At 46.1% G+C, this 27,732-nt stretch overlaps 1 protein-coding gene across 4 annotated transcripts in view; it reads right to left on the bottom strand.

Moving 5' to 3' along the window:
• Positions 1-27,732, bottom strand: part of sema3fa (sema domain, immunoglobulin domain (Ig), short basic domain, secreted, (semaphorin) 3Fa) — a 72,920-nt gene that overhangs the window by 19,505 nt on the left and 25,683 nt on the right. For all 4 annotated transcript variants that reach the window (XM_024426598.1, XM_024426599.1, XM_024426600.1 and 1 more), the window contains exons 3-5: positions 2,509-2,669; positions 2,359-2,421; positions 227-346 (exon numbers count right to left, since the gene is read on the bottom strand). In XM_024426598.1, coding sequence (XP_024282366.1) covers positions 227-346; positions 2,359-2,421; positions 2,509-2,669 — 344 coding nt within the window. The remainder of the gene's footprint in view (positions 1-226; positions 347-2,358; positions 2,422-2,508; positions 2,670-27,732) is intronic.

The raw sequence follows: 27,732 nt of genomic DNA, 5'->3' as shown, positions 1-27,732 counted from the left end.
GGAGAGTTACACATCTGTGGAGAGCTCACTATTAAGCCTTTCTCTGGGTTCACAAGACCATGGACAGAGCGAGTCAATGTGAACAGGGGAGCAGAAAATGAGCGGCGGAAAGGAACAGACCGTGACAATGACAGACGAGGTGGGTTGATTGACAGATCTGACTCTGAAAGAGGGGGAGTTCAGGGGTCAGTGTCACCATGGTCAGATACATCTGGTCTCTGGTTACCTGGGACCTGCGTCCGCGGTCCACATAGGTGCAGACAGGGTTGTAGGCCCCTGTTCCACACACGTATAGGTGGGTCCGGTTCCACGGCTCGATCAGACGGATGAAGTTCCCACATTCCCCCTGAAAGAGAAAATCCAAAAACGTTAATAATAGGAGACGTTTAGGCCTTCTGAGAAAAACAAAATGTCAAATTGATGATTAATAACCTTCAGCTAACCACCTCAAACACCCTCAGCTACCATTTTTGATTGATCTGAGTCTGGTGTTTGGCTGCAGTACTACTCCCTGCTGGCTTTCTTTATTGGACCCACACACACACACTTGTACACGCACGCTGGAACACAAACACACACAGAGTCCGGCTTTAGAATAGGACAGGTCAGCGGCCCCTTCTTGGAGGTGCTGGTAATGAGAACAGATCTGTGCCTCTACGATCTGAGGCCCCTAATCTCACCTACCAGCTGTATGGAAACCCAGTCCCCATGCCTTAACCCCAGCCAGTCCCCTTGCCTTATCGCCAGCCAGTCCCCCTGCCTTAACCCCAGCCAGTCCCCCTGCCTTTACCCCAACCAGTCCCCTTACCTTAAACCCAGCCAGTCCCCTTGCCTTAACGCCAGCCAGTCCCCCTGCCTTAACACCAGCCAGGCCCCCTGCCTTAACCCCAGCCAGTCCCCCTGCCTTAACCCCAGCCAGTCCCCTTGCCTTAACACCAGCCAGGCCCCCTGCCTTAACCTCAGCCAGGCCCCCTGCCTTAACCTCAGCCAGATCCCCTGCCTTAACCCCAGCGAGGCCCCCCTGCCCCCTTAACCCCAGCCAGGCCCCCTGCCTTAACCCCAGCCAGGCCCCCTGCCTTAACCCCAGCCAGGCCTCCTTGCTGGCCACAGTAATACAGGGTTACACAGCTAGGGCCAGTCCGGGCAGATACGATCTCTGTGAGTGCTGCATGCTGTCCATCTTGTTGCAGGAGTAAAGGATGTACCAACCATCCACAATGAGATGTGTGTAGAATAGGGGATAAGCCATTTTAGCATAGCTAACCCAAACAACATGACAGATGCACACCAGTCAATTCATTTCATTGTGTGTGTGTTTGTGTGTGTGCGCATGTGTGTGTGTGTGCACAGGTGTGTGCATTATTCATTCCACAGTTGTGCTCCCCCCAAGAGTGCGGTGTGCATGATTGCCTTTGACCTCTTGCCTGAACTGACATCCCCTTTGAATTGCTTTTGAATTGTCATCATCTGTCATTCCCTAAAGAGGGGCCAGGTTTGCCAAGATGTCTACAGCCAATTTAATATTTTATTATTACGGTGTTGGAATTCCACCCCTCTCTCACATATGCCTGCACAACACACACACACGCACACATGCACACATGCACGCTAGCTCATACATGCATATGCACACACAGGGGCCCATACTATGTAACCAAAGGCGGTGAGATGTGTGGGTCAGCGAGCACGTTTAAATGAACATTCCAGTAGGATAAACAGAGGCCTGCTCTCTCAATACCAGCAGGGGAGCACGGTTATTATCCAAACCCCCCTTCACCTCTCCACCATACCCCATCCTGCATGCCACTGCCCAAATACACCCCTTAGGGCTGTGTGTGGGGGTGTCGACATGTGTGAACAAATCAACAGAGAATTCAGAGGAGGATCAGACCTTGATATGGATTTAAATGGTGCTCTCAGGTCCACGGGGGGCTTGTGTGTGTGTGTGTGTGTGTGTGTGTGTGTGTGTGTGTGTGTGTGTGTGTGTGCATGTGTGTATGTGTGTATGTGTGTGCACGTGTGTGTGCGCGTGTGTGCGTGCGTGCGTGCGTGCGTGCGTGTGTGTGTGTGTGTGTGTGTGCGTGTGTGCATGTGTGTATGTGTGTATGTGTGTGCACGTGTGTATGTGTGTGCACGTGTGTGTGCGCGCGTGTGTGTGTAAAGGTACCTCTGAAACAGATGTGGTTAAACAGGAGCTTTAGCCTCCAGCTACAGTCCTTCGCACCCTAACGGCCATTTTAGCATGATTCAAAGGGGTAATGGGAGGGTAATGGGAGGGTAATGTTGGATAAGGAATGAATGATGTCAACAGCCCAACTAACCCAAATGTCACGATGGTTGAGAGAGCACGGTACTTACGTTGGTATCCTTCCCCGACAAAACACACTCTGTCTTCCTCTGAGGAGCCACAGGCCAGTGAATCTGAGAGAGAAAGGAAAGAGCTGGTTAGTTTTAATGCATCACTATACAGCCGGTCTAGGATCAATGGTGGCTTGGGGCGTCTCTTACTATGAGCGGCTCCTTGTTGATGTCGTGCAGGTCCAAGGACAGGATGTAGTCCTTGCTGCCCACGTACATGCGGTCGTGGTCCTCGTCCATACGCAGGATACGGTAGTCTGTTGAGTTGAGCAGGAAGGAGAAGTGGTGGGCAGTGCCAGTAGATCGCAGCTCTAGAGAGAGAAATAGAGAGCGAAATAGAGAGAGTAGCCAGAGAGCAAGAGTGAGAGTGAGAGAGAGAGAGAGAAATAGGTTTAATCACTGTCGTCATGAACACTGTGGCCGTAAAGTGCAGCATATATACACATTGAGAAACACGTGTAGCCCACAGAGTGTTTCACCCACCGAGCGATTAGCCTTTATTGGGAGTCAGTTCAGGGCAACACAATCCTAGAACTGGCACAGGAACTTCACAGTAACGGTCTTTTGCTTGCCAAAACTCTGAAAATACTGTTTCTGGAAATGATATTTCCTCCACATAAAGTCATGCCAAACATATCCAAGCACACAGACAAAAACAAATGTTGTACCATACCATGCTTAGAGCAACTTCAACCGCTCATAAAAACACGCTCCAGACCTCTAGACCTCCGACACCCCCACTACCCAGCTAACATCTACAGTAGCTGTGGTGGAGCGAGCCTGCTACTCCAATCTGTTGTTTGGAGTCAGTTGTTCTGTATGCAATACGGACCTTCACAGCCTGTTATTATGGTTTTGGTGTGACTCATAGTATAGAAATGTAATATACACATCCCAAACGTGACACACAAAGAGCCTTTCCATAGACGTTTTCATTCTGTGTAAAAAAAAGTCAAATTTAAAAGGTGCCCGTCAGACTGTGGGTGATGCAAGACTAGCAGGAAAAGGACGCTATCTGTTCCGCTGTAACGTGGGAACTAAAGGAAGGCACACTCAGAAAGTGGTTGAAACCTGAGTTTGCAAGAAGAGTGTTTCGGTGTAAATTGCCATGCTGCACAATATCATAAGCCATCATAAACCTCATAGCCTGTCTGAGAGGTGGGGGCTGGGAGGGGAGAGAGAGACAGAGGAGGCTGAAACATGGGAGCAGACAGCCTGCGTGCCAGATACCGGCTATCATCTCTGATCTGGCCCTGGTAATGGAAGACTTGTAACGTGACTCCAGTCCTAGTGTTCGAGTATTGTAGGGCCACCTGTAGAGGACAGCCCAGCTGAATCAGGCTGCCGACACAAGGAGAGGAACAACTTCTTTAAAACAAAAAGGATCACTTTAAAAAAACGAAACATTCTGGCCACACCACAGTCCAATATTACACGTAGCTTCAAATGTCATGTGAACTCATCGTAATGGTTTTTAAACAATCTGGAAATGAAATCTCTCGCAAATGACTCATCTCTGCCGTTAATGGCAGATTGCTGCCGGGGATTAGTGTGTGTGTGCGCGCTTCTGTGTGAGATCAGCGGGCGTGAGGGCAGATGGATGGGAGGTCTGGGACACAGAGTAGAACTTTATCCCTCTCCTCTTGCCATTAGTTTCAGCTAATCTGGTGTGGTATGAAAATGGCTCCATTAGAGGTTGTGAGAGAAGACTTGAGCTGGGCGGGAATCTGACAGACAATCTATCTCTCTCCCTCAAGGTGGGCCTTCTCTCTCCGTGCAGCTCGGGAAAGTTGATCCAGCACTTGGATCCCGAACGTCCCAGAGGACACCACGATGGAAGTCCTGTTCATTTTCCACTCCAATGGGTGCAGACAAATGACCCGCTGTCCTCTGGAACTTCTACTACATCTCCAGAGCCCTCTCAACTCCCCTGCACCGAATAGTACGCTGCATTGAATCGAAAGGAGAAAGCTGGAGACGGATTACTCTCAGTAAAAAAGTCCTCCACACAACAGCTTTAGTGAACATCTGTCCATGTGGAAATAAAAGTGTATACTATTGTGTTTACCCAGATGGGAGAAGTGATTAAGTGAGCTGGGGAGCTCTCCACTGCACACAGAGACACAGGAGATGGTGTAACTGTAATACTGACATGGGCCCACTGGCAGAGAGCTCCTCAGCTGTTAACGTGGTGAGCGCTAGCTTCTCTCTTTTGGAAACTCTGTTACGGTATTGTTATGGTGTAGCAGGTGTGATCTAGCCACACACAGAGGAGATGGTGATATATAGTGCAAGGTGTCTTCCCTTTCTCCGCCGGTTAACGTGAATGCACTTCCAAACACATGCACTAACCCTCACTAATCATAACCCAGACAGACAAGAGCACCCCTTCCAGAACAGATACAGAACACATGCAACGCACACACACACACACACACACACACACACACACACACACACACACACACACACACACACACACACACACACACACACACACACACACACACACACACACACACACATTAGAAAGGTCATCTCCCTTCATAAACACCCCAGTCTGAGCAGCCCTGTGTTGTTGTCAACTCAGGTCATCAGCAGGCGGGACACCAGCCAGCCAGCCCTTCCTTGCCGTGCCCAGACATCATTCCGGTCCCATCCCGTGGTGCTGCTGGCTGGAGCACCGGGCTGAGGGGATACTGGAGACGCTGAGTTCAGAGGACAACCCGTCACCAGCTGACATGTGGCATTCATCACCTCCGCGCTGAGATTAGCACTCAGGGTCATTTGAATGGAACCGCTGCAGCCTGCTTGCTCTGTTTCTAACGCTTGACTGCATGGGGGGGGGTTAGGCAGTGCCAAAGTCCCTAGCAAGTCCAAGGTCATAGGAGAGACACAGACACAGACAGAGAGACAGACAGACATAGGAATAGTACAAGTGACAGGCAGACATCCATCACAAACCTTATCAGTCACACCAGCCTCTAGTGTAAGTCTGTCAGGACATCTCTCAACTGCCTCTATATACTCCAATAACCTGTCTCTCAAATTCTTCTTTATCAATTTCTATCATTTCTGATGTAGAGCATAGAAATTGTTTAACCCTTAGTGAAATAGCTCAAGTGTAGCGCCCAGACAGAGATAACTTAAGACCAACAACCTACAGATATAGAACTCTGAATTTGGCTGCTAAGAACACTTGTATTCTCCAGCTGGCAACAAAGAAGAAATTACATTAACTGTAACAGATATTGAGAAACCTACAGAGAATGTTGAAATAGCAGGACACTTAATATCTGCACATTCTGCTTGAGTCCGTCCCCTACATAGTGCACTACCTTCATAGCGCTCTGGTCAAAAGCAGCGAACTACATAGAGAATAGGGTACCATTCGGGATACACAGTAGCTACTCAGTGGAGCCTCTAATTCAAATCCCTAATCAGGGCAACATAAACTCAGCAAAAAAAGAAACGTCCGCTCACTGTCTTCAGTTTAGTTGATTAATTAAACTATTTTAACTCTTTTGGGATAGGGGGCAGCATTTTCACTTTTGGATGAATAGCGTGCCCCGAGTGAACTGCCTCCTACTCTGTCCCAGACGCTAATATATGCATATTATTATTAGTATTGGATAGAACACATTCTGAAGTTTCTAAAACTGTTTGAATGATGTCTGTGAGTATACCAGAACTCTTATGGCAGGCGAAAACCTGAGAAATATCTAACCAGGAAGTGGGAAATCTGAGTTTTTCAAAGCTTGGCATACCGAATACACAGTGTCTATGGAGTCAAGTTGCACTTCCTACGGCTTCCACTAGATGTCAACCGTCTTTAGAAACTTGTTTCAGGCTTCTGCTATAAAGGAGGGGCTCATGAGATCTGTTTGAGTCAGTGGTCTGGCAGAGTGTCTCAGGCTCATGATGCGCGCTCCCGACAGAGTTAGCTCTCTGGCTGGATTGGCCACTGATCGCCGTTCTCAGATTATGCTTTTTACGTAAAGTTTTTTTGAAATCTGACACAGCGGTTGCATTAAGGAGAATTCTATCTTTAATTCTGTGAATAACACTTGTATCTGTTATCAATGTTTATTATGAGTAATTCTGCAAAATCACCAGATGTTTTGGAATCAAAACGTTACTGCACATAGCGCATCAATGTAAACTGAGATTTTTGGATATAAATCTGCACATTATTGAACAAAACATACATGTATTGTGTAACATGATGTCCTATGAGTGTCATCTGATGAAGATCAAAGGTTAGTGATTCATTTGATCTATATTTCTGCTTTTTGTGACTCCTATCTTTGGCTGGATAAATGGCTGTGTGTTTTTTTGACTTGGCTATGACCTAACATAATCATATGTTGTGCTTTCGCTGTAAAGCATTTTTGAAATCGTACACAATGGGTAGATTAACAAGATGTTTATCTTTCATTTGCTGTATTGGACTTGTTAATTTGTGAAAGTTACATATTTCCCCAAAAATATTTTTGAATTTCGCACGCTGTCTTTTCAGCAGAATGTTGTCGAGGGGTTCCGCTAGCGGAATGCCTGCCCTAGAAAGGTTCAAAAACAAGCACACATAAAACTTGAAAAAGCCATACATGCACATGAATAAAATCATTGAGGATAACACACAATAAAGTCTGGGACTTATTCCCATTGTGGTTCTCATTGTCAAATGCGTTTATTTTCAGCAAACTTAACAAGTGTAAATATTTGTTGGAACAGGATTCAACAACTGAGACATAAACTAAACAAGTTCCACAGACATGTGACTAACAGAAATTGAATACTGTGTCCCTGAACAAAGGAGGGGGGGGGGTCAAAATCAAAAGTAACAGTCAGTATCTGGTGTGGCCACCAGCTGCATTAAGTACTGCAGTGCATCTCCTCCTCATGGACTGCACCAGATTTGCTAGTTATTGCAGTGAGATGTTACCCCACTCTTCCACCAAGGCACCTGCAAGTTCCCAGACATTTCTGGGGGGAATGGCCCTAGCGCTCACCCTCCGATCCAACAGGTCCCAGAGTTTCTCAAAGGGATTGAGATTCGGGCTCCTCGCTGGCCATGTCAGAACACTGACATTCCTGTCTTGCAGGAAATCAGGCACAGAACAAGCAGTATGGCTGGTGGCATTGTCATGCTGGAGGGTCATGTCAGGATGAGCCTGCAGGAAGGGAGGAGGATGTCTTCCCAGTTACGCACAGCATTGAGATTGCCTGCAATGACAACAAGCTCAGCCCGATGATGCTGTGACACACAACCCCAGACCACGACGAACCCTCCACCTCCAAATCGATCCCGCTCCAGAGTACAGAGTATGGTGTAATGCTCATTCCTTCGACGATAAACGCGAATCCGACAATCACACCTGGTGAGACAAAACCACGACTCGTCAGTGAAGAGCACTTTTTGCCAGTCCTGTCTGGTCCAGTGATGGTGGGTTTGTGCCCATAGGCGACGTTGTTGCCAGTGATGTCTGGTGAGGACCTGCCTTACAACAGGCCTACAAGCCCTCAGTCCAGTCTCTCTCAGCTGGACAGTCTGAGCTTGCGGACAGTCTGAGCACTGATGGGGGGATTGTGCGTTCCTGGTGTAACTCAGGCAGTTGTTGTTGCCATCCTGCACCTGTCCCGGAGGGTGTGATGTTCGAACGTACCGATCCTGTGCAGGTGTTGTCACACGTGGTCTGCCACTGCGAGGACGATCAGCTGTCCATCCTGTCTCCCTGTAGAGCTGTCTTAGGCCTCTCACAGTACGGACATTGTAATTAATTGCCCTGGCCACATCTGCAGTCCTCATGCCTCCTTGCAGCATGCCTAAGGCACGTTCACACAGATGAGCAGGGACCCTGGGCATCTTTCGTTTGGTGTGTTTCATAGTCAGTAGAAAGGCCTATTTAGTGTCCTAAGTTTTCATAACTGTGACCTTAATTGCCTACTGTCTGTTAGCTGTTAGTGTCCTAACGACCGCTCCACAGGTGCATGTTCATTAATTGTTTATGGTTCATTGAACAAGCATGGGAAACAGTGTTTAAACCCTTTACAATGAAGATCTGTGAAGTTATTTGGATTTTTACAAATTATCTTTGAAAGACAGGGTCCTGAAAAAAGGACGTTTCTTTTTTTGTTGCTGAGTTTAGTTGAACAAATATACAGTGGAGGTGCATGTTCTCTGCCTTGAAACGATATCAAAACATTACATTAAATGAATCACTTTTAAAATAGAATAATTACAGTCTTAAGTTACATTAAATACTACTTGTGCACTGTGGTTTGTTTTGCAAAATGGACATTTCATGTAATTGTGTTTTGGAACGATCACTGCATCCAACAATCATCTTAAAAATACATCTCACCCCTTGCTGCATTTTCTTTCTCAGAGCAAATTTCCATTGTAAGCAAAGAGCATTATCGGATAATGGAAACATTCTCTGGCTGTGTTTAACATAAATCAAAACAGAGGGAAAAAATCTTGGCATGGGACTTTGCGATGAACATTCCTTGTGGCTAAACTGACTGCACTGTCAAACACAGGAGGTGTCTCTAGTTTCAAATTGGCTGAATGAGAAGCATCAGGAGTGCCAACCGTACAGTAAAGCATGCCCCTGCATGACATCTGATTGGGGATCTGGAGACTGGGAGGGGGAGGGAGGGAGAGAGGGGGGAAACACTGAGGGAGTGACTGAACGGGATCCACACTGAGGTGAGATGTCTGCTTCTCTCCTGCCTGCCTGTCCTCTTCCTCTGTATCTGTCCAGAATTACTGAGCACCAAAGGTATACTCTAGGACATGACGCGGACGAAGGAACGAACACAGGATTGAACACAAGCCACAGCCAGGACGGGCTATATGGCTACTTAGCGCTCTCACCTCCGAATCAGATTAGCAATCCCTTTTGTGACACCTAGAGTACACTGGACTGAAAGACTGCCTGGCACCCAGTACTCCTGGTGAACGGCGTATCGTTCTCATTCAGCGTATCCTTTCCCGTTGCCATGGGCCATGGGCAAACTGAAGTGCAATCTGGCATAGCTGAGAAGTATGAATTTCCTTTGCCATAAGCATGTTCCAGCATGTGTCCACTGTAACTAAGCTACTGGTAGAGGCATGGTGATATCCAAGCTATGGTATGCTGATGGCTCTCAAATCCACATCATGCTACAAAGACGGGACGGGACGGGAAAGCTATCATCTGCACTGAGTCGATCGAAGCCATTCGGGGATGATATACTATATTCCATTTGTCCAAAACGACTTCAATTCCAGCGAGTGCAACGTTTAGTAATTGCATGTGATCCTTGCGAGATATACGCTCTTCTCAATTGCGAATCGGATCGTCTTATCTTCATATCGATATATTTAAAGTGAGAGGAAGCATATCGAGGAGAAACGTTCCCTTCACATGAATTGTACACTCAGTGCAAACTGGTGATGAAAACTCCAGCAGGGATGGGATGCAAGCGTTCCATCCAGAGCAGAAGGATCTGGTATACACCACTGGAGCTCTCACCAAGGCCTCTGTAACCACAACCACCCACAGCCAGACAGGGCTCAACTCCACAGGTGTGTGTGTGTGTGTGTGTGTGTGTGTGTGTGTGTGTGTGTGTGTGTGTGTGTGTGTGTGTGTGTGTGCGTGAGCGTACGTGTTTCCCAGGACCTCATGGTTATGATGAGGAGATAAGGTTAAAGGAGGAAAAAGACTTTGAATTTAAGCACCTGTCCCATTTACTGCAGCTCGGGGGAGATTGACAGGTGAGATGAGGGAGAACGACAAAAGGTATTGCAATCGAGAATGGGATGACCTCGGCCCTATGGAACATGGGGCAGACCTAATGGAACATCCCATCATAGGTAGGCCTGAGAATGTAACTAGTAAAGAGCTACCACAGACCAAGGCCAGCATGTCAGTGACATCTGGTGGTAAAATGATATGGTCTGTCTGTCCACCTGTTGATTTAATCCCTCTTCTCCCTGTTCTTTTCTACCAGGTGCGTGGACAGGCTGGGGGTTGGGGCTGGGGATGGGGTTGGGGCTGGGGAACGGACTGGGTGCAGCTGAACAGGGTCACACTGTGTCCTTGGTGGACAGAGAGAGAGCGAGACCCATTGTATACCTGCCCAGGTCTCTCTGTGTGAGGATCTGCTGGGGAGTGAACTGCGCTGTGAGAGTTTGTAGAGCCCCTCTGCCCGACATGATTCTTCCTGTGTGAGGAGCCGCTATCAGACCTGGAGATCTCCCCTGATCTGCCTGCAGCACTAAGGTGGGGAGGGGAGGAGGAAGGGAGGTGCAGACAGCAGAAAATCCCACATACCTGCCCAGGCATCCCCGGCATGTTGTCTGAATTCCCCGTCCTCCACTCAGAGTCCCATAATGGGAAGGTGTGGCTCACCTTGCTTTGGTTTGTCTCCAGCCATGCGTGTGTGTGTGGGTGGTGTGTGTGTGCATGTGTGTGTGGTGTGTGTGTGTCGTCTTGCATGTATGATACAGAGCATACGACGCCGTTTGACCATACTGACGAGTAGGGTTGCACATTTTGGGGAATATTCAAAGGTGGAAACTTTCCGTGGGAATTAACGGGACTGTATGGGAATTAACGGGAATATATGAAAATGAATATTAATACAATTTGAATGTAGATGTTTTTTTGCAGTGGATATATTTATTATATCATATGGAGACAGAAACAAACATTTTGTCAAAAGTAGACATTTTTGCAAATTATTAAATCCTTTCAATAGAAATAATAATTTTTAAAACTATTTAGTTACAAATTTAACTTTAATTAAATGAGTTGACCCTTCACATGGGATGATTTCACTGAACAACAAAAGAAAGGGAATATTGAATAGTCCCCAATGATCCATCGCATCTCCCCAAAACGTTTTCAACATTCATCTGTAAAATGATAGTCTAGAAACTAAAGCTTTGGTTGTCTTCCTCTCAGGCTTCCATGTCTTCTCCCTAGACCTTCTCAATGTCCACCTCTTGAACATCAGACTCTGAGGCCTCATCTTCACTGTAATTTTCCAACTTTGTTGAGGATGGCTTGTTGTCAGGCTCAAAACGCCAACAATTTGCCTGGATGGCCACCAATTTTTCAACCCTTGTATTAATCAGCCTGTGTGTTTTGGTGTGTGTGTTCCCAAACAACGACCAACTGATGTTGGTGGGATTTGGAGGATGATGGAAGCAACAGGTGAAAGAGCCTCAGATCCACAAAGTCACTTCCACCAGGTGGCTGATGAGATATGTTGGCACGACTGCCATATGGGCATCTCCATCCCAAAGCCCTTGCTTGGAAGTGTACTTCGCCAGACTGCCAAGAACCTTGCCCTCATCCAGGCCAAGGTGGCGAGACACAGTAGTGATGACACCATATGCCTTGTTGATCTCTGCACCAGACAGGATGCTCTTGCCAGCATAATTGGGTTCCAACATGTACTCTGCGGCGTGTATGGGCTACAGGCAGAAGTATTCACGCTTTTTAATGTATTTCAGAACTGCCGTTTCCACTGCTTGGAGCAACAGTGAAATGGGCAGGGCAGTACAATTTTTTTCTCTTACATCTACAAGTAGAGTCTGAACAGGATGACAGGATGGCATTCTCTCCCTCAATCCGTGCAATGGCTACTGCTATTCAGGAGTTTCAGGCTGCTTACCACTCTCACCCAAAATACATCATCCAGGAGGATCCTCTTGATGGGGCTGTCAATATTGGCAGACTGATATGGCCATTTCTTGGAGAGACTCCTACCCCTCCACGAGACTGTCAAACATGATGACAACACCACCCCAAGGGGTGTTGCTGGGCAGCTTCAAAGGGGTGCTCTTATTACTCTCACTTTGCTTGGTGAGGTAGATTGCTGCTATAACTTGATGACCCTTCACATACCTAACCATTTCCTTGGCTCTCTTGTAGAGGGTATCCATTGTTTTCAGTGCCATGATGTCATTGAGGAGCAGATTCGATGCCAATTGGTGTGATGTGAGGGAATGACTCCTCCACTTTAGACCAAGCAGCCTTCATGTTCACAGCATTGTCTGTCACCAGTGCGAATATCTTCTGTGGTCCAAGGTCATTGATGACCGCCTTCGGCTCATCTCCAATGAGACTGGTGTGTCTGTTGTCTCTTGTGTCTGTGCTCTTGTCGAATACTGGTTGAGGGGTGGAGATGATGTAGTTAATTATTCCTTGCCCACGAACATTCGACCACCCATCAGAGATGATTGCAATATAGTCTGCTTTCTCATTGATTTGCTTGATCTTCACTTGAACTCTGTTGAACTCTGCATCCAGCAAATGAGTAGATAAAGCATGTCTGGTTGGAGGGGTCTATGCTGGACTAAGAACATTCAGGAATCTCTTCCAATACACATTGTCTGTGAGCATCAGATGTGAACCAGTTGCATACACAGCTTCAGCATTTCTCTGACTACGTTCTTCCATTGAGTCAAAAAACCTTCTGATTCAAGGAGGACCATGAGCTGTTGCTATCGAATAAGGTGTCTGATTCATCATATTCACTGATTCAACTTTATGCACTTGGCCAAATGATTCTGCATCTTTGTTGCATTCTTCACATATGATTTGGCACAGTATTTGCAAATGTACACAGCTTTTCCTTCTAAATTAGCTGCAGTGAAATGTCTCCTCACATCATATAGTGCCTTTGGAATTTTCCTGTAAAGATTAGAAAAAAATGAGTAAAAACAAACAAACACAATTCCATGTACAAATAAATAGTTAAGCAGTTAGATTAAACAACTCCTTTGTAAGATAAATGTTTTAAAATGAAACACGTATGGAAACAGGTGAATTAACACTCCTCAGTTAGCAGGCTCAAGCAAGTGAAAACCCACATGGTAGCAAAAACTAACTAACAGAAATTATTAACAAGTTAGAAATGATTTAAACACACTTTGCTGTATGCTACTATTTACTATTAACAAAAAATAATCTATGTCATACAAAATATATTCACCCCACCCAGTATTGTAATCAAAACTTACCAGAAAGCATGTAGTCCTTGGCTCAGACAGTGTAGTAGTGTGGGCTCAATAGCATCTCATTAGCATGCAAGATCTTGAGAATCAGCTGTTCATGTGATGGAAGAGTGCACTGCACATGTGATGGAAGAATGCACTGTGCATGCAGAGGGTTGCAATTCCATTGAATTGGGGATAGCTTAACCAAAATATGCAGAGAATTGCCTTATATGTACCCACAAAAAAGGTTAATTGTTTTAAGCTAACTTTTTTTGACGAATTTAAGCAAAATTCTCCAAATTGCCAGGCTTACCTTCTCATGGAAAATTTCAGGAATATTTCCGGAAATGTACCGGAAAGTTTCCGACCCTTTGCAACCCTACTGACGAGCTGCTACATATAAGAAAATAATACTTTCTCAATAGTTAACTGTTTCTCTTCCAATCTGTTACCTATTCCCACACATCTATCTCCACCTCTCTCTGTCCACCAAGGACACAATGTGACCCTGTCCAGCTGCACCCAGCCCCAACCCCAGCCCCAACTCTCAGCCTGAGCCCCAACCCCAGCCCCAACTCCCAGCCCCAACCCCAGCCCCAACTCTCAGCCTGAGCCCCAACTCTCAGCCTGAGCCTCAACCCCAGCCCCAACCCAGACTCTCAGCCTGAGCCCCAACCCCAGCCCCAACTCTCAGCCTGAGCCACAACTCCCAGCCCCAACCCCAGCCCGAGCCCCAACCTCAGCCCCAACTCTCAGCCTGAGCCCCAACCCCAGCCCCATCCCCAGCCTGAGCCCCAACCCCAGCCCCAACTCCCAGCCCCAAGGCCAGACTGAGCCCCAAGCCCAGGGGACACATCCCCAAGGGACACATCCCCAAGGGACACAAAGACGGCCACACTTATCTTGAGTCGTACATGAATCCCTATCAGAAAGCTTGCTTGATTTGGTATGAGTGTATAAGGGCAATTCCATGGTGACAGAGTAATGCTTAGACTTTTCACTTTAAAATGCATGTCAAACTAAAAGCATTGCTTGCAAAGTTAAACAAACCACACAACTCCTTGCACAATGACCACTTTTAATAATTTCCCATTTTTTTTGCAAAAATAAATTTACTTGAAGAACAGTGCAGATGCACAGTTTGGTAACAGAATGAGGGCACCAACAGCACAAACCATCATTATGTTACCAAACTTAGCATCTGCACTGTTTTTCAAGTAACACAAGTAACATGTTAGAAGTCATCCTTGTGTATAGAGTTACATTGTTTGTTTAACTTTGCAATCACTGGGGTTTATTTTGGCATACATTTTAAAGTGAAAAATCTCAGCATCACTCTGTTACCGGAGAGTTGCCCATAATTATGTGTTCAAAAGCAAGCGTGAGAAAAAGAGGACATTCATTGAGCCTCACAGAGGCAGGGACACAGAGAGAACCAGGTGTTGGAACTGGTTCAGGGAACAGAACTGAATTGAGAAACAGAACCAGGGATCTATACTGTTCCGGAACAGTAACATTATTTTACGTTCTAGGCATTTGTTTCCAGTCCCACAAAAAAAATGCAACAAAGCACCTATGCAAAGCCCTCACTGTCACTTAGAAACTTATTCCAGTGTCTGCCTGCCTGCCAGCTGAAAACCTTTGCCAGCATGTGTGTGTAGGCTACCTGCCCCCCCCCCCTCCCTACAAAGCACATATGAAAAAATATATATATTTCTTAATGTGCCTCGACAAAGCAACACAAAGTTCACAGAATCACAAAATCAAGTGCTGAGTCAGCGTGATTCCACAAAATGTTACTACACTCCATAGCCTGTTACAGGCATGATTCAGAAATTAGGGAGAGAGCATTTTTTAATTTGGAGAACAATGGATTCTCTTTTTCAATGCTAGTTGAGGATACTATGGCAATCACCTTTCACGTTCAATTGATTAACTACAAAAAGGTAAGGTGTGTGTTTATTTTAACCCTGGCACTGGTCTACACACACAAGTGTGTTAGCTAGCTAGCTTTGGTCTAGCCCTCGGAAACTCGAGGCTGCACCATGTGTAATGTAATTGAACTGAGAGTCGTGATCAAGGGCTCAAGCTCCTGTCCAACGCTAGTTAAGCCAACTGTCTGAAGTTCAAAGAAATTCAAAGTTCCTTCATAGAAGCCTCTCCTCCTAGGTATAATTATGTAGGCCTAATTCAGATAATGCATGACATGACAACAAAATGCCCAGCACTTCATGCCCGGGCGCTCTCCTCACCCGCAAAATTTCAGTCGTATGTCGCACCCTGCACAATACTTGTCTGTCCAATGCATGTACATAGCTTGCCAACTCCATAGCAATCCATTGCTCTATCCATTGCTGAAGTCATTTAAGGTCGAGCTTAATGTACAAAAACAGATACAGATTATTTTTTTCACCAATTTTTGCGAGTTATAACCGGTTCAGAACTTTATTTTGCTGGTCGGAAACAGTGGAACGTAAAAAAATAATGATGGTTTGAAATAAAAAAAGAAAGAAACGATTTGAGTAACTGGAGAGCCAGGTTGATCAAAAAGAAAAGCCCCTTATCACAGGGAACTGTGATGTGACAGCTTGGTGTTTGTCTCCAATCGACACCTCATAATCAGCCCCCTACCACCACCAACAACCACTGGGCTTGGACTATTGACTCAGAACACAAGTCACAGGAGCTGATTGGTGTTTACCTTCACCTGTCAAGGAGAAATAATTGGCACCAGATTAAGTCTTATCTCCGAGCCTCTGGAGGTTGTCACTCCGATGCTCTCATGCTCCTCCACAGCTATGACTGACAGTGTGTGTGTGTTTGTGTATCCATGTGTGTGTATGCCAGTGCCAGTGTGTGTGTGTGTGTGTGTGTGTGTGTGTGTGTGTGTGTGTGTGTGTGTGTGTGTGTGTGTGTGTGTGTGTGTGTGTGTGTGTGACAGTGCAGCAGTGAGCAAAGATCTCTGATCCCTACATTCAATCAGGGACACCTATCTCCCAGTGCAGAGGTCAGGAAGAGGAAACATTGATTTGAGCAGCTCTGTTCCTTCAGCTGAGCTCCTGGGTGGAAACAGGAGATTATCAAAATCTATCTGGGCTTGTTTCGGATGACAGGACTTTTCTCTCTCTCTCTGTCCCTCTTGTCAGTGCACCTGATCTTGACTTCTCTTCGTTAAAGGAAAACGACTGAGAGAAAAGAGACGTGGATCAACTGCAGATGTGAGTGGAAGAAGGAGAGGACTTATTGCTTCGGAAGGAGTTGCCTCAAGGTGAGTGACTACATACATCGTCAGTCAATTTAAAGGCAGTTGCAAATGTGCCATCCCATTACTAACTTTTGTCCTTGCCAGAATCCAGCCAGGGATGTTACCGACTGACGAAACAAAAAGTGACATGTTCTCCAGAGTGATGCCAATGGCTTTTTTAAGCATAATTCAACCAAACAGTCCAAGCAAGCTTGACTCTTCAATCATCACTCGTACTTTATCCAGAAAGGACCTGTAATCGCTAAGTTTTGCAAGCGCAACAATCAAGTTGCCTAACCAAATTAGCAGAATTGCACTCTGCACTTGGGGAAAAGCAGTAGAGGACAATCCTTGAGTTTAGATCACACTAATACACACTGAGCTCTGGGAGGTTGTTTGGGTGGGACAGTATTTTTCTGAGGTAAATAGTTGAGACTGTCGCTTACACCCTTCCCTCTCCCTCGCCAAACAAGGCCATGGACAGATGCCCGACCCGCAGCAGCCCAGGGTCAGGTGCTAAAGGTGAAAGGTCACCAGGGGGATGGTGAAAAGGCTCATCCTGGTCCCGTACACGCTTCAGCATAATCTGGGATTATCTCAGGGGTCAGGGTGGCTCGCCCCTCTGCCTGATCACAATCAGGGGCTAGGGATAGGTGGAGTGGGATGAGAAGGGGGAGAGTGGGGAGGCACTTCTTTCAGCCTCCATCAGAATAATTTCGCTCCCAGAGACTCCCGCCCAAATGTGCAAAGACCTTGGATGGACCAACAAACTCCCGGCGCATAGGCATTGGCATAATTATCATAATCTACCAACCAATCATCTCACACAACACCGTCCCCCTAACCCTCCCGCGTCTGTGTCTTGTTCACCTCAAGTTCCTGCCTGGGTTCTGCCTCCATTTGAAGCCACAGTTCACAGTGGTGTGATCCGCAAAAAAAAGTAATTATGACAAATACTTTACTCAGTAAGGTTACTCCCATATAACTCGATGGTCACTCCCACTAAAGCCAACTTTGAATCGTTCATATCCCAGGCTTATATGCGCAATAGCCTAGGGGCGGGGTTACCATCAGAAAAACTATACTGGAGGAGGGTGAAATGGTCAGACACTGGAAAGGTGTTGACAGTCAAGGGAGGAGGGGTTGAGTTGTCCCTGAATTTGATATTGAACTGAACCTTGACATAATACAGTCATTTTCATATGATTTTTTATTGTTATCTCTGTATTCAATGGCATCCTTCCAACAAAACAATAACCTGTAAAAAAAAAATTAAAAAGCACATTGCACCAAATCATTCTAACATGTCTCCAAGAATCTCCCAAAATAGTTTCCATATTCAACAGCAAAAAATTGTCTTGGAGATGCCAAAAATATGCTAAATTTATGCAGAGTTGCTAATACCATAAACCCTGTTGCCCTGCAGCACATAAGTCTATTGGCTACCCAGTTTCTCAGAACACTAATCCCTGGGTTCTGGTGAACGTGGGGAACGATGGTTCCTTTCTTTGTTTGTTTACCATGGGGCCTGTATCCCAGTGGCGCTGTCTGGGCTCCTGGCTAGTGAGCTAGCGCGTAGGTGTGGGGTATTCATAGTAGATTAGAGGCTGCAGTGGGGTATACGTAGCCGCTAAACTAGCCTCTGTTATGATGATGAAGCTGTGTTTATTGTTGTAGCTGTGCTATAGGCTAGTCGGTGGTGGGGTGGGGTAGGGTCAGGGTGGTTCTGTGTGTGTAGCTGGCCCGGTGCTGAGACTAGAGGGCAGAGGTCAGAGGGAGCAGGGAGGGTCTGAATAATGAGACAGAGACGTTGATGGTGGCGTGGATGAACAGAGCATCCATCTATCTCCCCATCTCTCTTCCACTCAAAGATGTGGAGGCCTCGCTAAACCTCCAAATCCTCATCATGGCCTTACGTGGAAAAAGACAGGCGATTCCGATTTTCTTTCTTTCTCTATCTCTCTCCATCTCCACCAGACCTCTGACCAGGCACACTCTCACTGTCAGCGGCACGAACACGCCCATGATGGGATTCACACTGGAGATTCACTTTCTACTCACTTAAGGATCTAAAATGTCTTCCCACCCTACATAAAGTGTTTTTCCTCTGGGGATTATATAAACAAAACACGCACACAGCCCCACAGTAAAGGGGGTGCACTAGGTTGACTCTTTAGCCTGATCTATGCTCCTTCCAACATATCTTTACACATACAACGGAGTGCTGGGCTTTATTTGGGGAGTAGTGTCGCTGTCATCCCCTTCCCCCTCCCCTGTAACAGGGTCGTGGCCCGCATGGTGAGAGGAAGGTAGGGGTAGTTAGGGGTAGGTGAGGAGAGGTAGATGGGGAAATGAGTGCGGGTAATTAGGAAGTATATTTAGAGGGACGACTAGGACTGAGTGTTGCCTCAGGGTCTACTGGGACAGAGTCATCCACCGCTCTCCCTCTCCCCGCTCAGGGTGTTCCACTCCAGGGCAGCGAGGGGAGCCTAGGACGCCGGGTCCTTTTACAACCGCAGGACAGGAGTGATGGTGGTGGGCTAGAGAGGTGAGAATGGAGGGAGGAGTCCCCAGGGTGGAGGAGTCTGAAAGCATGGCCTAAGAGCTGTCCGTTATCAATGCTAGCCTGGCAGCAGGAGTGCCTTGGCAACTCAGCGTTTGCTCTCTCTGACACTGAGCCTGAATGACTGTTAAAAAAAAGCTATAGAGAGAGATGCTACAGATTGACTGAAGGGGGCAGAAAACACTCCACTCGGTTTTCATTTTCATTTCAAAGCAGCTCACTCACAGGCACAGTCACAGGCGTAGCTTTTGGAGGCGTTCCGTGGTCTAACCATGAGCGAGTGGCTTGACACTGAGAGGAACACTGACCGACATGAATGGCTGTGGCCATCAGAGGTGGGAAAGAAAGAGAACTGGTGTGAGCTGAGTGGAGGTTTTCTTTAGAACCACACCAGTTAGGAGGCACTGGACTTGTAGGGTCCCTCCCAGGTGGCCAAAGTTGTCTGGCCTTAAATAGAAACACAAGGCCAGCAGCACAGAACTGAGGAGATAAGAGGCCCCAGCAGCATTCACACTGACTTACATGAACAATCTGTACAGTTAGGCAACTCTTTCCTCTCCTCCTGACGCTTTCCTCTCTATCCATGTCAAAATCCTCCATTCTCTCTTCATTTTCCCGTTCATTTGTCTCCCTGTGCTTTTGTCTCTTTACATCAGTAACAAACAAGAGAAGAAATGTCACTCTCCCTCCCTCTTTATACCTCAACATGTCCAGGCTGCAGCCTCAGCTGTCCAATTATGTCGTGTTGAGGGAAAGGGCTGCTAAATACACATCACAGAGAGAGAGAGCGAGAGAGCGAGAGAGAGGGAGAGAGAGAGAGAGAGAGAGAGAGAGGGAGAGAGAGAGAGAGAGAGAGAGAGAGGGGGAGAGAGGGGGAGAGAGAGAGAGAGAGAGAGAGAGAGAGGGAGAGAGAGAGAGAGAGAGAGAGAGAGAGAGAGAGAGAGATTGAGAGAGAGAGAGAGAGAGGGAGAGAGAGAGAGAGAGGGAGAGAGAGAGAGGGGCTTATATAGTACTGTAGTAGAGCATTTAAAAAAGCTATAATTATAGTCATAATATAGTCACTCTGGCTCAGGGTTGAACAGTGAAAAATTACATTTTACTGCAAGGTTGTAAAACGAGTGTACAATCATCCTACAGCTACCTATATAATTTAGGTTTGGTTTACAGAAAATCAGCTGGAAGTTTACAAATGAAACCTACGCTGTGTGGGAGGCTGGCAGTAATGTGGGCTTGGTTGCATTACTTCGCCGTCTGACCAACCTGTGACTGAAAGGTGAGCGTAAGAAGTCACTTTTAGGACGGAGAAATGAATACGTTTTGCTAGAGGTTGTTCTCACAGAATCAGGTACGATTACATTCATCGGTGAGGTGTGTTTGGAGTTCCTCCTCTGCCATGTTTTCTTGGTTAACCTTTCGACTCTGTCTGAGATGGATTTAGCGTACAATGTGGCCAACAATAACATTGCGATTCCCCTGACCTCATTACTCAGAGCTTTAGAGGGATGTGATTTAGCCAAGTGTAAAGAAGAAGGCAAACACTGTATTGTTTAGAATAAGCTGGAGGTATAACAACAGCCATGCTGTTCATTATATCGGATGTAGAAGCAAATTGTCTTGCCATGCTACAGTATGGCAATCCATTCTGATAGACAGGAAATGTGCAGCATGCAGACACTCTTTCTGAAGCAACTGTAAACACGGCCTCCATTGAACACGAATTATCACCTGATTCTTCTAGGAGACGATTGAAGGCTGAAAAGGTGTGGAGAAAGATACATTTACTCTGCATCCCACAGTGTGCCCTTTCACAGTCACTTTAAGCCAGGCCACAGGTTATGCCGAATCTCAGACTCTGGACCAGCTAGCCAGGGGTAAAATAGTTTGGCCAAGACTCAACATGACATCTACCTACGGTTAAGTCCCAGGTACTCATTTGGCCACCCGTAACACACCTTGCCAGAGACATGCTTTAATCAAATGCAAAGAGCAACCACCTTTACAACGCAGTTTACAGTGTCACAAAACATTCTGCAGTGTGATTCTACTGTAGATCTGAACTCATTCCAAAAACCACAGAACTCATGTGTTACTTGAGTGAAAGTATTTTTGCTCAATCGTTGCAATCAACCCATTAATCAGCATCGGGATGCTCCATTGAAATAAAGGTGACGGGTAGTGGAAGATAACCGAAACGGCTTCATATTTCACATAATCAAACGCACCCATCTTTCAGTGGCAAGGAACGATGGGGAAACTGAGCCAACGTCTCTCACACACTATTTCCATGTATCAACCTCCTCTGTTTGTTTTAACATCCCCTCCACCATTCTCCATCCACAACACTGGGGATTCTTTGAAGGTGTTGTCATGGCAGTTCTGGGAGAGGAATCTGGCACCACCATCTCTCAGGCTGTGCGTGGTGCGTTAATGTCGTGTTCTGATTTATCCCCTAGCTACCTTGGACACCTTCACTCCCCACCACCACGCCTTGTCTGATCCTGCCAGCAGCCTCTAGACTAACCCGCCGCCTACACTCCGCCAACCGCTCATTCAGATAACGCAAGCCTATACCGCAAGCCTGTTGATTCCTCCTGTCCTTTCTCTGGCAGGCAGCGTGTCGCAGGTAGAGAGAGCAGGGTGGGGGGGGGGGTTCACTCTGACTCAGGGGCTTATGGTTCACTCCTAAACAGTATTCCACTGGATCATAATAAATGGTCCCTTAAATGGTTCCGTATATATGGTCCCTTAAATGGTTCCTTATATGGTTCCTTAACTTCTTATGGCTGGGGGGCAGTATTGAGTAGCTTGGATGAATAAGGTGCCCAGAGTAAACTGCCTGCTACTCAGGCCCAGAAGCTAAGATATGCATATTATTAGTAGATTTGGATAGAAAACACTCTGACATTTCTAAAACTGTTTGAATGATGTCTATGAGTATAACATAACTCATATGGCAGGCAAAAACCTGAGCAAAAATCCAACCAGGAAGTGGTTTTCAAGTCTTTGCCTATCCAATATACAGTGTAAAATTTGGTCTGATTGCACTTCCTAAGGCTTCCACTAGATCTCAACAGTCTTTAGAACCTTGTTTCAGGCTGTGAAGGGGGAGTGAATAAGAGCTGTTTGAACCAGGTGTCTGGCAGAATGCCATGAGCTAAGTCTCGCACACGGCCGTGACCACCAGCTCTGTTCCTTTTCATTTCTAAAGACAAAGGAATTGTCCAGTTGGAATATTATTGAAGATTTATGATAAAAACATCCTAAAGATTGATTCTATACATTGTTTGACATGTTTCTACGAACTGTAATGGAACTGTCGTCTGAACTAAGTGCCTGCGCCTTGTGAATTTGGATTTGTGAACGAAACGCGCAAACAAAAAGGAGGTATTTGGACATAAATTATGGACTTTATCGAACAAAACAAACATTTATTGTGGAACTGGGATTCCTGGGAGTGCATTCCGATGAAGATCATCAAAGGTAAGTGAATATTTATAATGCTATTTCTGACTTCTGTTGACTCCACAACATGGTGGGTATCTGTATGGCTTGTTTTGGTCTCTGAGCGCTGTACTCAGATTATTCCATGGTGTGCTTTCGCTGTAAAGCTTTTTTGAAATCTGACACCGCGGTTGCATTAAGGAGAAGTATATCTTTAATTCCATGCATAACACTTGTATTTTCATCAACATTTATGATGAGTATTTCTGTAAATTGATGTGTCTCTCTGCAAAATCACTGGATGTTTTGGAAGCAAAACATTACTGAACATAATGCGGCAATGTAAACTGAGATTTTTGGATAGAAATATGAACTTTATCGAACAAAACATACATGTATTGTGTAACATGGAGTCCTATGAGTGCCATCTGATGAAGATCACCAAAGGTTAGTGATTCATTTTATCTCTATTTCTGCTTTTTGTGACTCCTCTCTTTGGCTGGAAAAATGGCTGTGTTTTCATGTGACTAGGCACCGACCTAACATAATCGCATGGTATGCTTTCGTCGTAAAGCCTTTTTGAAATCGGACACTGTGGTGTGATTAACAACAAGTGTGTCTTTAAAATGGTGTATAATACTTGTATGTTTGAGGAATTTTAATTATGATATTTCTGTTTGAATTTGGCGCCCTGCACTTTCATTGGCAGTTGTCAAATTGATCCCGTTAATGGGATTTCAGCCGTAAGAAGTTTTAAATGGTCCCTTGTAGCTCAGCTGGTAGAGCAAGGAACCATCCTTGCCGGAAAATGTATGCATGTATGACTGTAAGTCGCTTTGGATAAAAGCGCCTGCTAAATGGCATATATTCATCATTCTATTATAATAATTATAATAATGATATATTATATTATAATGATATATATTATATTATAAATGATGGATGTTAATAGATGTGTGAAATAAGACTCAAACGGCTCGCATGGGGCCTTAGCACAAGTGATGAGCCCATAGAGAATGTTTTAACTCTTCTTGTTGCATGATGTGGTACCTCATAAAAGCCCCTATCTCTGTACAGAATGAAGAGAGCCAGTGGGGAGAGGGGACAGGTCTATATTGTGAAAATAAATTATACAACGTGACTGGGTGGGAGTGACTACAACCCTCAACCCTACAGATCCCCCTCTCAGAGTCATCAGCATGTTGTGGCTAGCTGCCCTACAGAACAGGGGTCACTGGGGTCTGGGTGGTTATCACACTACAAGCCTCAGACCCCTCTGCCTCCACCAGGATGGGGGCATCCAGGGCTTTGCCTGCCCTGCATACACCCACTTGACCCCTCCGTCTGTGGGACACAAAGGCCAGGGTCACCCCCGACCAGGTAGGTGTCAACAGAGACCACAAGCCCGACCTCTTGCAGCTAATGCCATGTGACAGGCAGAAGACACTGGGATAAAGAGGGCGTGGTGGCTGGTTGTTGTGCTGTGTGGCGCGGAGTCGTGGAGGCGCGGGTCTGTGATGGGGTGTCAGTGTTGGGCCCTTCCTGCAGAGAGGCTGGCTCATTCAGCTGACAGGCTTTGTGCTCACTGAGCAGCAGATGGAGGCCCTGCCACTAAGACGATGTGACAGGCATGGAGTTCATGATGGGGGAGACATCAACCCCCCACCACAACGAAATGCTCCCCCCCATTTCAGCTTCACCAAGAGAAATATGAAATCACCTCTTAAAACAACATCAATCATCTTGATCCGTGTTTGTATAGTATAGTGTCTGTCTTATATTTAATGTTCCTATCCCTCCTCAATGCTTACTGTATGGCCTCCCTTTCAACCCATTGGTGGAATGGTCTGACGAACAAATCAAATATTAACCTTTTTGTTTGTGTCTGTATTTGCTTGATTGACTAGTGCAGTCAAATTTTGACAAAGTGCTACTATACTATTCCATTCCATTCAATGGATTCTGCTGAAGGTCAAGTCTCCTGTCTGCCCAAATTCCCTAAAGAGAAGTCTTCAGAAAAAGGATAAAACATACCATTCCATGACTAATCTATTCTATTACCGGCAGCTAGGCTGCTCATGGGTACTGTATAACAAATCAATAAATCAACACAGAATCCAGCGTAAGGATTCTGTGGATAATTACACTCAGAGAGCAAACTCTCTCCCTCGGGTTTGTTATACCCTCTCAAAATGACCTTGGCTTTAAAATAACATATTAACCAACAGGTTACTCAGAGAATAGCAGAGTAAATTCTCAAACAATCTGAAACCTCTGACAAGTTATCACAGTTAACTCCTATGCTGTTTTCATTCAGAGACATTAGAGAAGGGGAGAGATTGGGAAATGGATCCTCAGAAATGTGAACTCTGTTTTCCCATCTCTGTGCCGGGCCTTGGCTTTTGGATTCTCGACGTCTCTGAAGCAGCTCATTCGAGGGCTAAACACCCCCACTGGAATCTGGTTCCCCGCAAGAACAAACCACTGTCAATTACGGGCCATTGATCCAGCCAGCCTACTCCCTGGCGGCGTGACCGCTCTGGCGGGAGCGGCCCAGAGGATCTCACGCTCAACACAAAGTGCACTTTGAAATCAGTGCCGGAGACGCAGAGGAGCAATAGAGCAGCTGGTGTGCATGGAGAGCATCCCACCACCACCTCGGTTTATCCCAACCAGGAGCATCTTCTCACTCTCTCCCTTTCTCTCTCTCTTTTACATTGTTACAGTGGAACCATTCTGAATATGACCGGACTGTGAGAATGCAGCAAACTTCGGTTGGACCTCGTTCATGGGGAAGCGTAAAAGACGACATACAAAACACTCACCCTCTGGTATGTTCACACACATCATAAATGTGACCCAGGCTTTGAGGAGAACGCAGCAGGAGTGGTGGGTGGGGGTTAGGGGGAGCGGGAGAGGAGAAAGAGGAGTCGGCAGGGTGCTCTGACTGACAGGGAGATCCTCAAGGCTGACTCCTTCCCTCTGTCACATTTGTTTGTCTGTTAGGGCTGGGGTTGTCATGAGGGGAGTGCTATAGACGTTTGTTTCGATGGAAATAGATGGAAAGGGCCTGTGGAGGTGATTGTAACGGCAGTAAACGGTTGACAAAACATCTCACAGTTGAACCCATTTCCCCATTGAAACCGCAGTCACTACAAACACTCCTGTCGCTTTAGCTTGTTGTGATATGAACATGGTCTCAATGGAGCCTGGTTTGACGAGGTGAGAACTGAGAACGTATCCTGTCAGAGGTGTGACGAGAGATCTACCTCTGCTGTCCAACATGAAGTATTGAATGACCTTGAAATATATCTCGTGCATAGGAGAGGTAGCGTGGGGTCCAAACTAATAGACACCCTGTGCTTTGTCCTAAAGGACGTCTGTTTGTCTTGTCCATCTGAATAGAAAAATAAAAGCGAACGCTCTTCAAACCTAATGGGCCCGAATACCTTTCAAACGAGGAACGCTCACTAAATAATTGCAGGCTAAAACTGCCATTTTACATTCCAATGGTGCAAATTCATGTGCTGTGAAAGGAAGATTTGTCGTTCAAGATGAAACATGTCGGCAGCCATTACATCTACGGTGGGTAATGTGAATAGTCTGGAATGGGCAGGCCCTTCTTGCTCATCCTCCTCTGTAATTTAGTGAGACGCTGCCCAAGGCTGGTCTGACGGACAGGCTGACAGGCCTATAGATTACTGTCTGTCTCGGTAATCCACAGCCTTTTTAACTCCCCGTGCTGACTGACACACTAACCCAGCCCATTAAAACACCATCGCCCAGCCAGTCACTTTAGCCCTTTCATGTTTGACAGACAGATGGGACATCCTACCCTATGACCCTGCAACCTTTTTCTCACCCGTGACAACTAGGGTCAGTGTGCAGTGTAGGGTTAATGTGGGGGAGTTGGAGGAGACTTTGCATTTGCTTCAGTTACTAAAATAGTCAAAAGTGACTGTGACCCGTGACGGTCCATATCGCTATGGATCATGTCACAGATCTATACAGAGACATCTATAGATAAAGATAACGCCCTATAGACTAGAGAGATAGAGAGAGAGAGACACTCAGGTTGCTTAATTCTACAAAACGTTCAGAGGAAAAATTAAGTGAGAAAAAGATGAGAGGCAGGGACTAGTTCATCTTGTCCGTCACACTCTCAAGACAAAGGAGATGATTGTGGACTACAGGAAAAAGAGGACCAAGTACGCCTTCATCTCATCGACGGGGCTGTATTGGAGCAGGTTGAGAGCTTAAAGTTCCTTGGTGTCCACATCACCAACAAACTATCATGGTCTAAACACACCAAGACGGTCGTGAAGAGGGCACGACAACGCCTATTCCCCCTTCAGGAGACTGAAAAGATTTGGCATGGGTCCTCAGATCCTCAAAAGGTTCAACAGCTGCACCATCGAGAACATCCTGACTGGTTGCGTCCCCACCTGGTATGGCAACGGCTCTGCCTCCGACCGCAAGGCACTACAGAGGGTAGAGTATACGGCCCAGTACATCACCAGGGCCAAGCTTCCTATCATCCAGGACCGCTATGCCAGGTGGTGTCAGAGGAAGGCTCTAAAAATGTCTAAGGACTCCAGCCACCCTAGTCATAGACTGTTCTCTCTGCTACCGCACGGCAAGCAGTACCGGAGCACCAGGTCTAGGTCCAAAAGGCTTTTTAACAGCTTATACCCCCCACGCTGCTGCTACTCTCTGTTTAATATTCATGCATAGTCACTTTACCTCTACCTATATGTACATATTACCCCAATTAACTGGTGCCCCTGCACATTGACTCTGTACCGGTACCCCCTGTATATAGCCTCTCTACTGTTATTTTATTATTGCTCCTTAATTATTTGTAATTTTTCTTTTTTTCTTCTTTTTAAATTATTATTATTTTTAATTTTTTTTGTTTACCTCAGTTTATTTTAGTAAACACTTTCTTAAAACATATTTTTCTTAAAACTGCAGTTGGTTAAGGGCTTGTAAGTAAGCATTTCACTGTAAGGTCTACTACACCTGTTGTATTCGGTGCGTGTGACAAATACAATTTGATTTGATTTGATTTAGCACAACCCCACCAGAGCCCCACCAGAGCCCCAGCTTCGGTGCTGGTAACCTCCATGA

This window comes from Oncorhynchus tshawytscha, linkage group LG07, assembly GCF_018296145.1.
Source record: "Oncorhynchus tshawytscha isolate Ot180627B linkage group LG07, Otsh_v2.0, whole genome shotgun sequence".
Classification (NCBI taxonomy): domain Eukaryota; kingdom Metazoa; phylum Chordata; class Actinopteri; order Salmoniformes; family Salmonidae; genus Oncorhynchus; species Oncorhynchus tshawytscha.
This window is presented reverse-complemented; position numbering and strand designations above follow the sequence as displayed.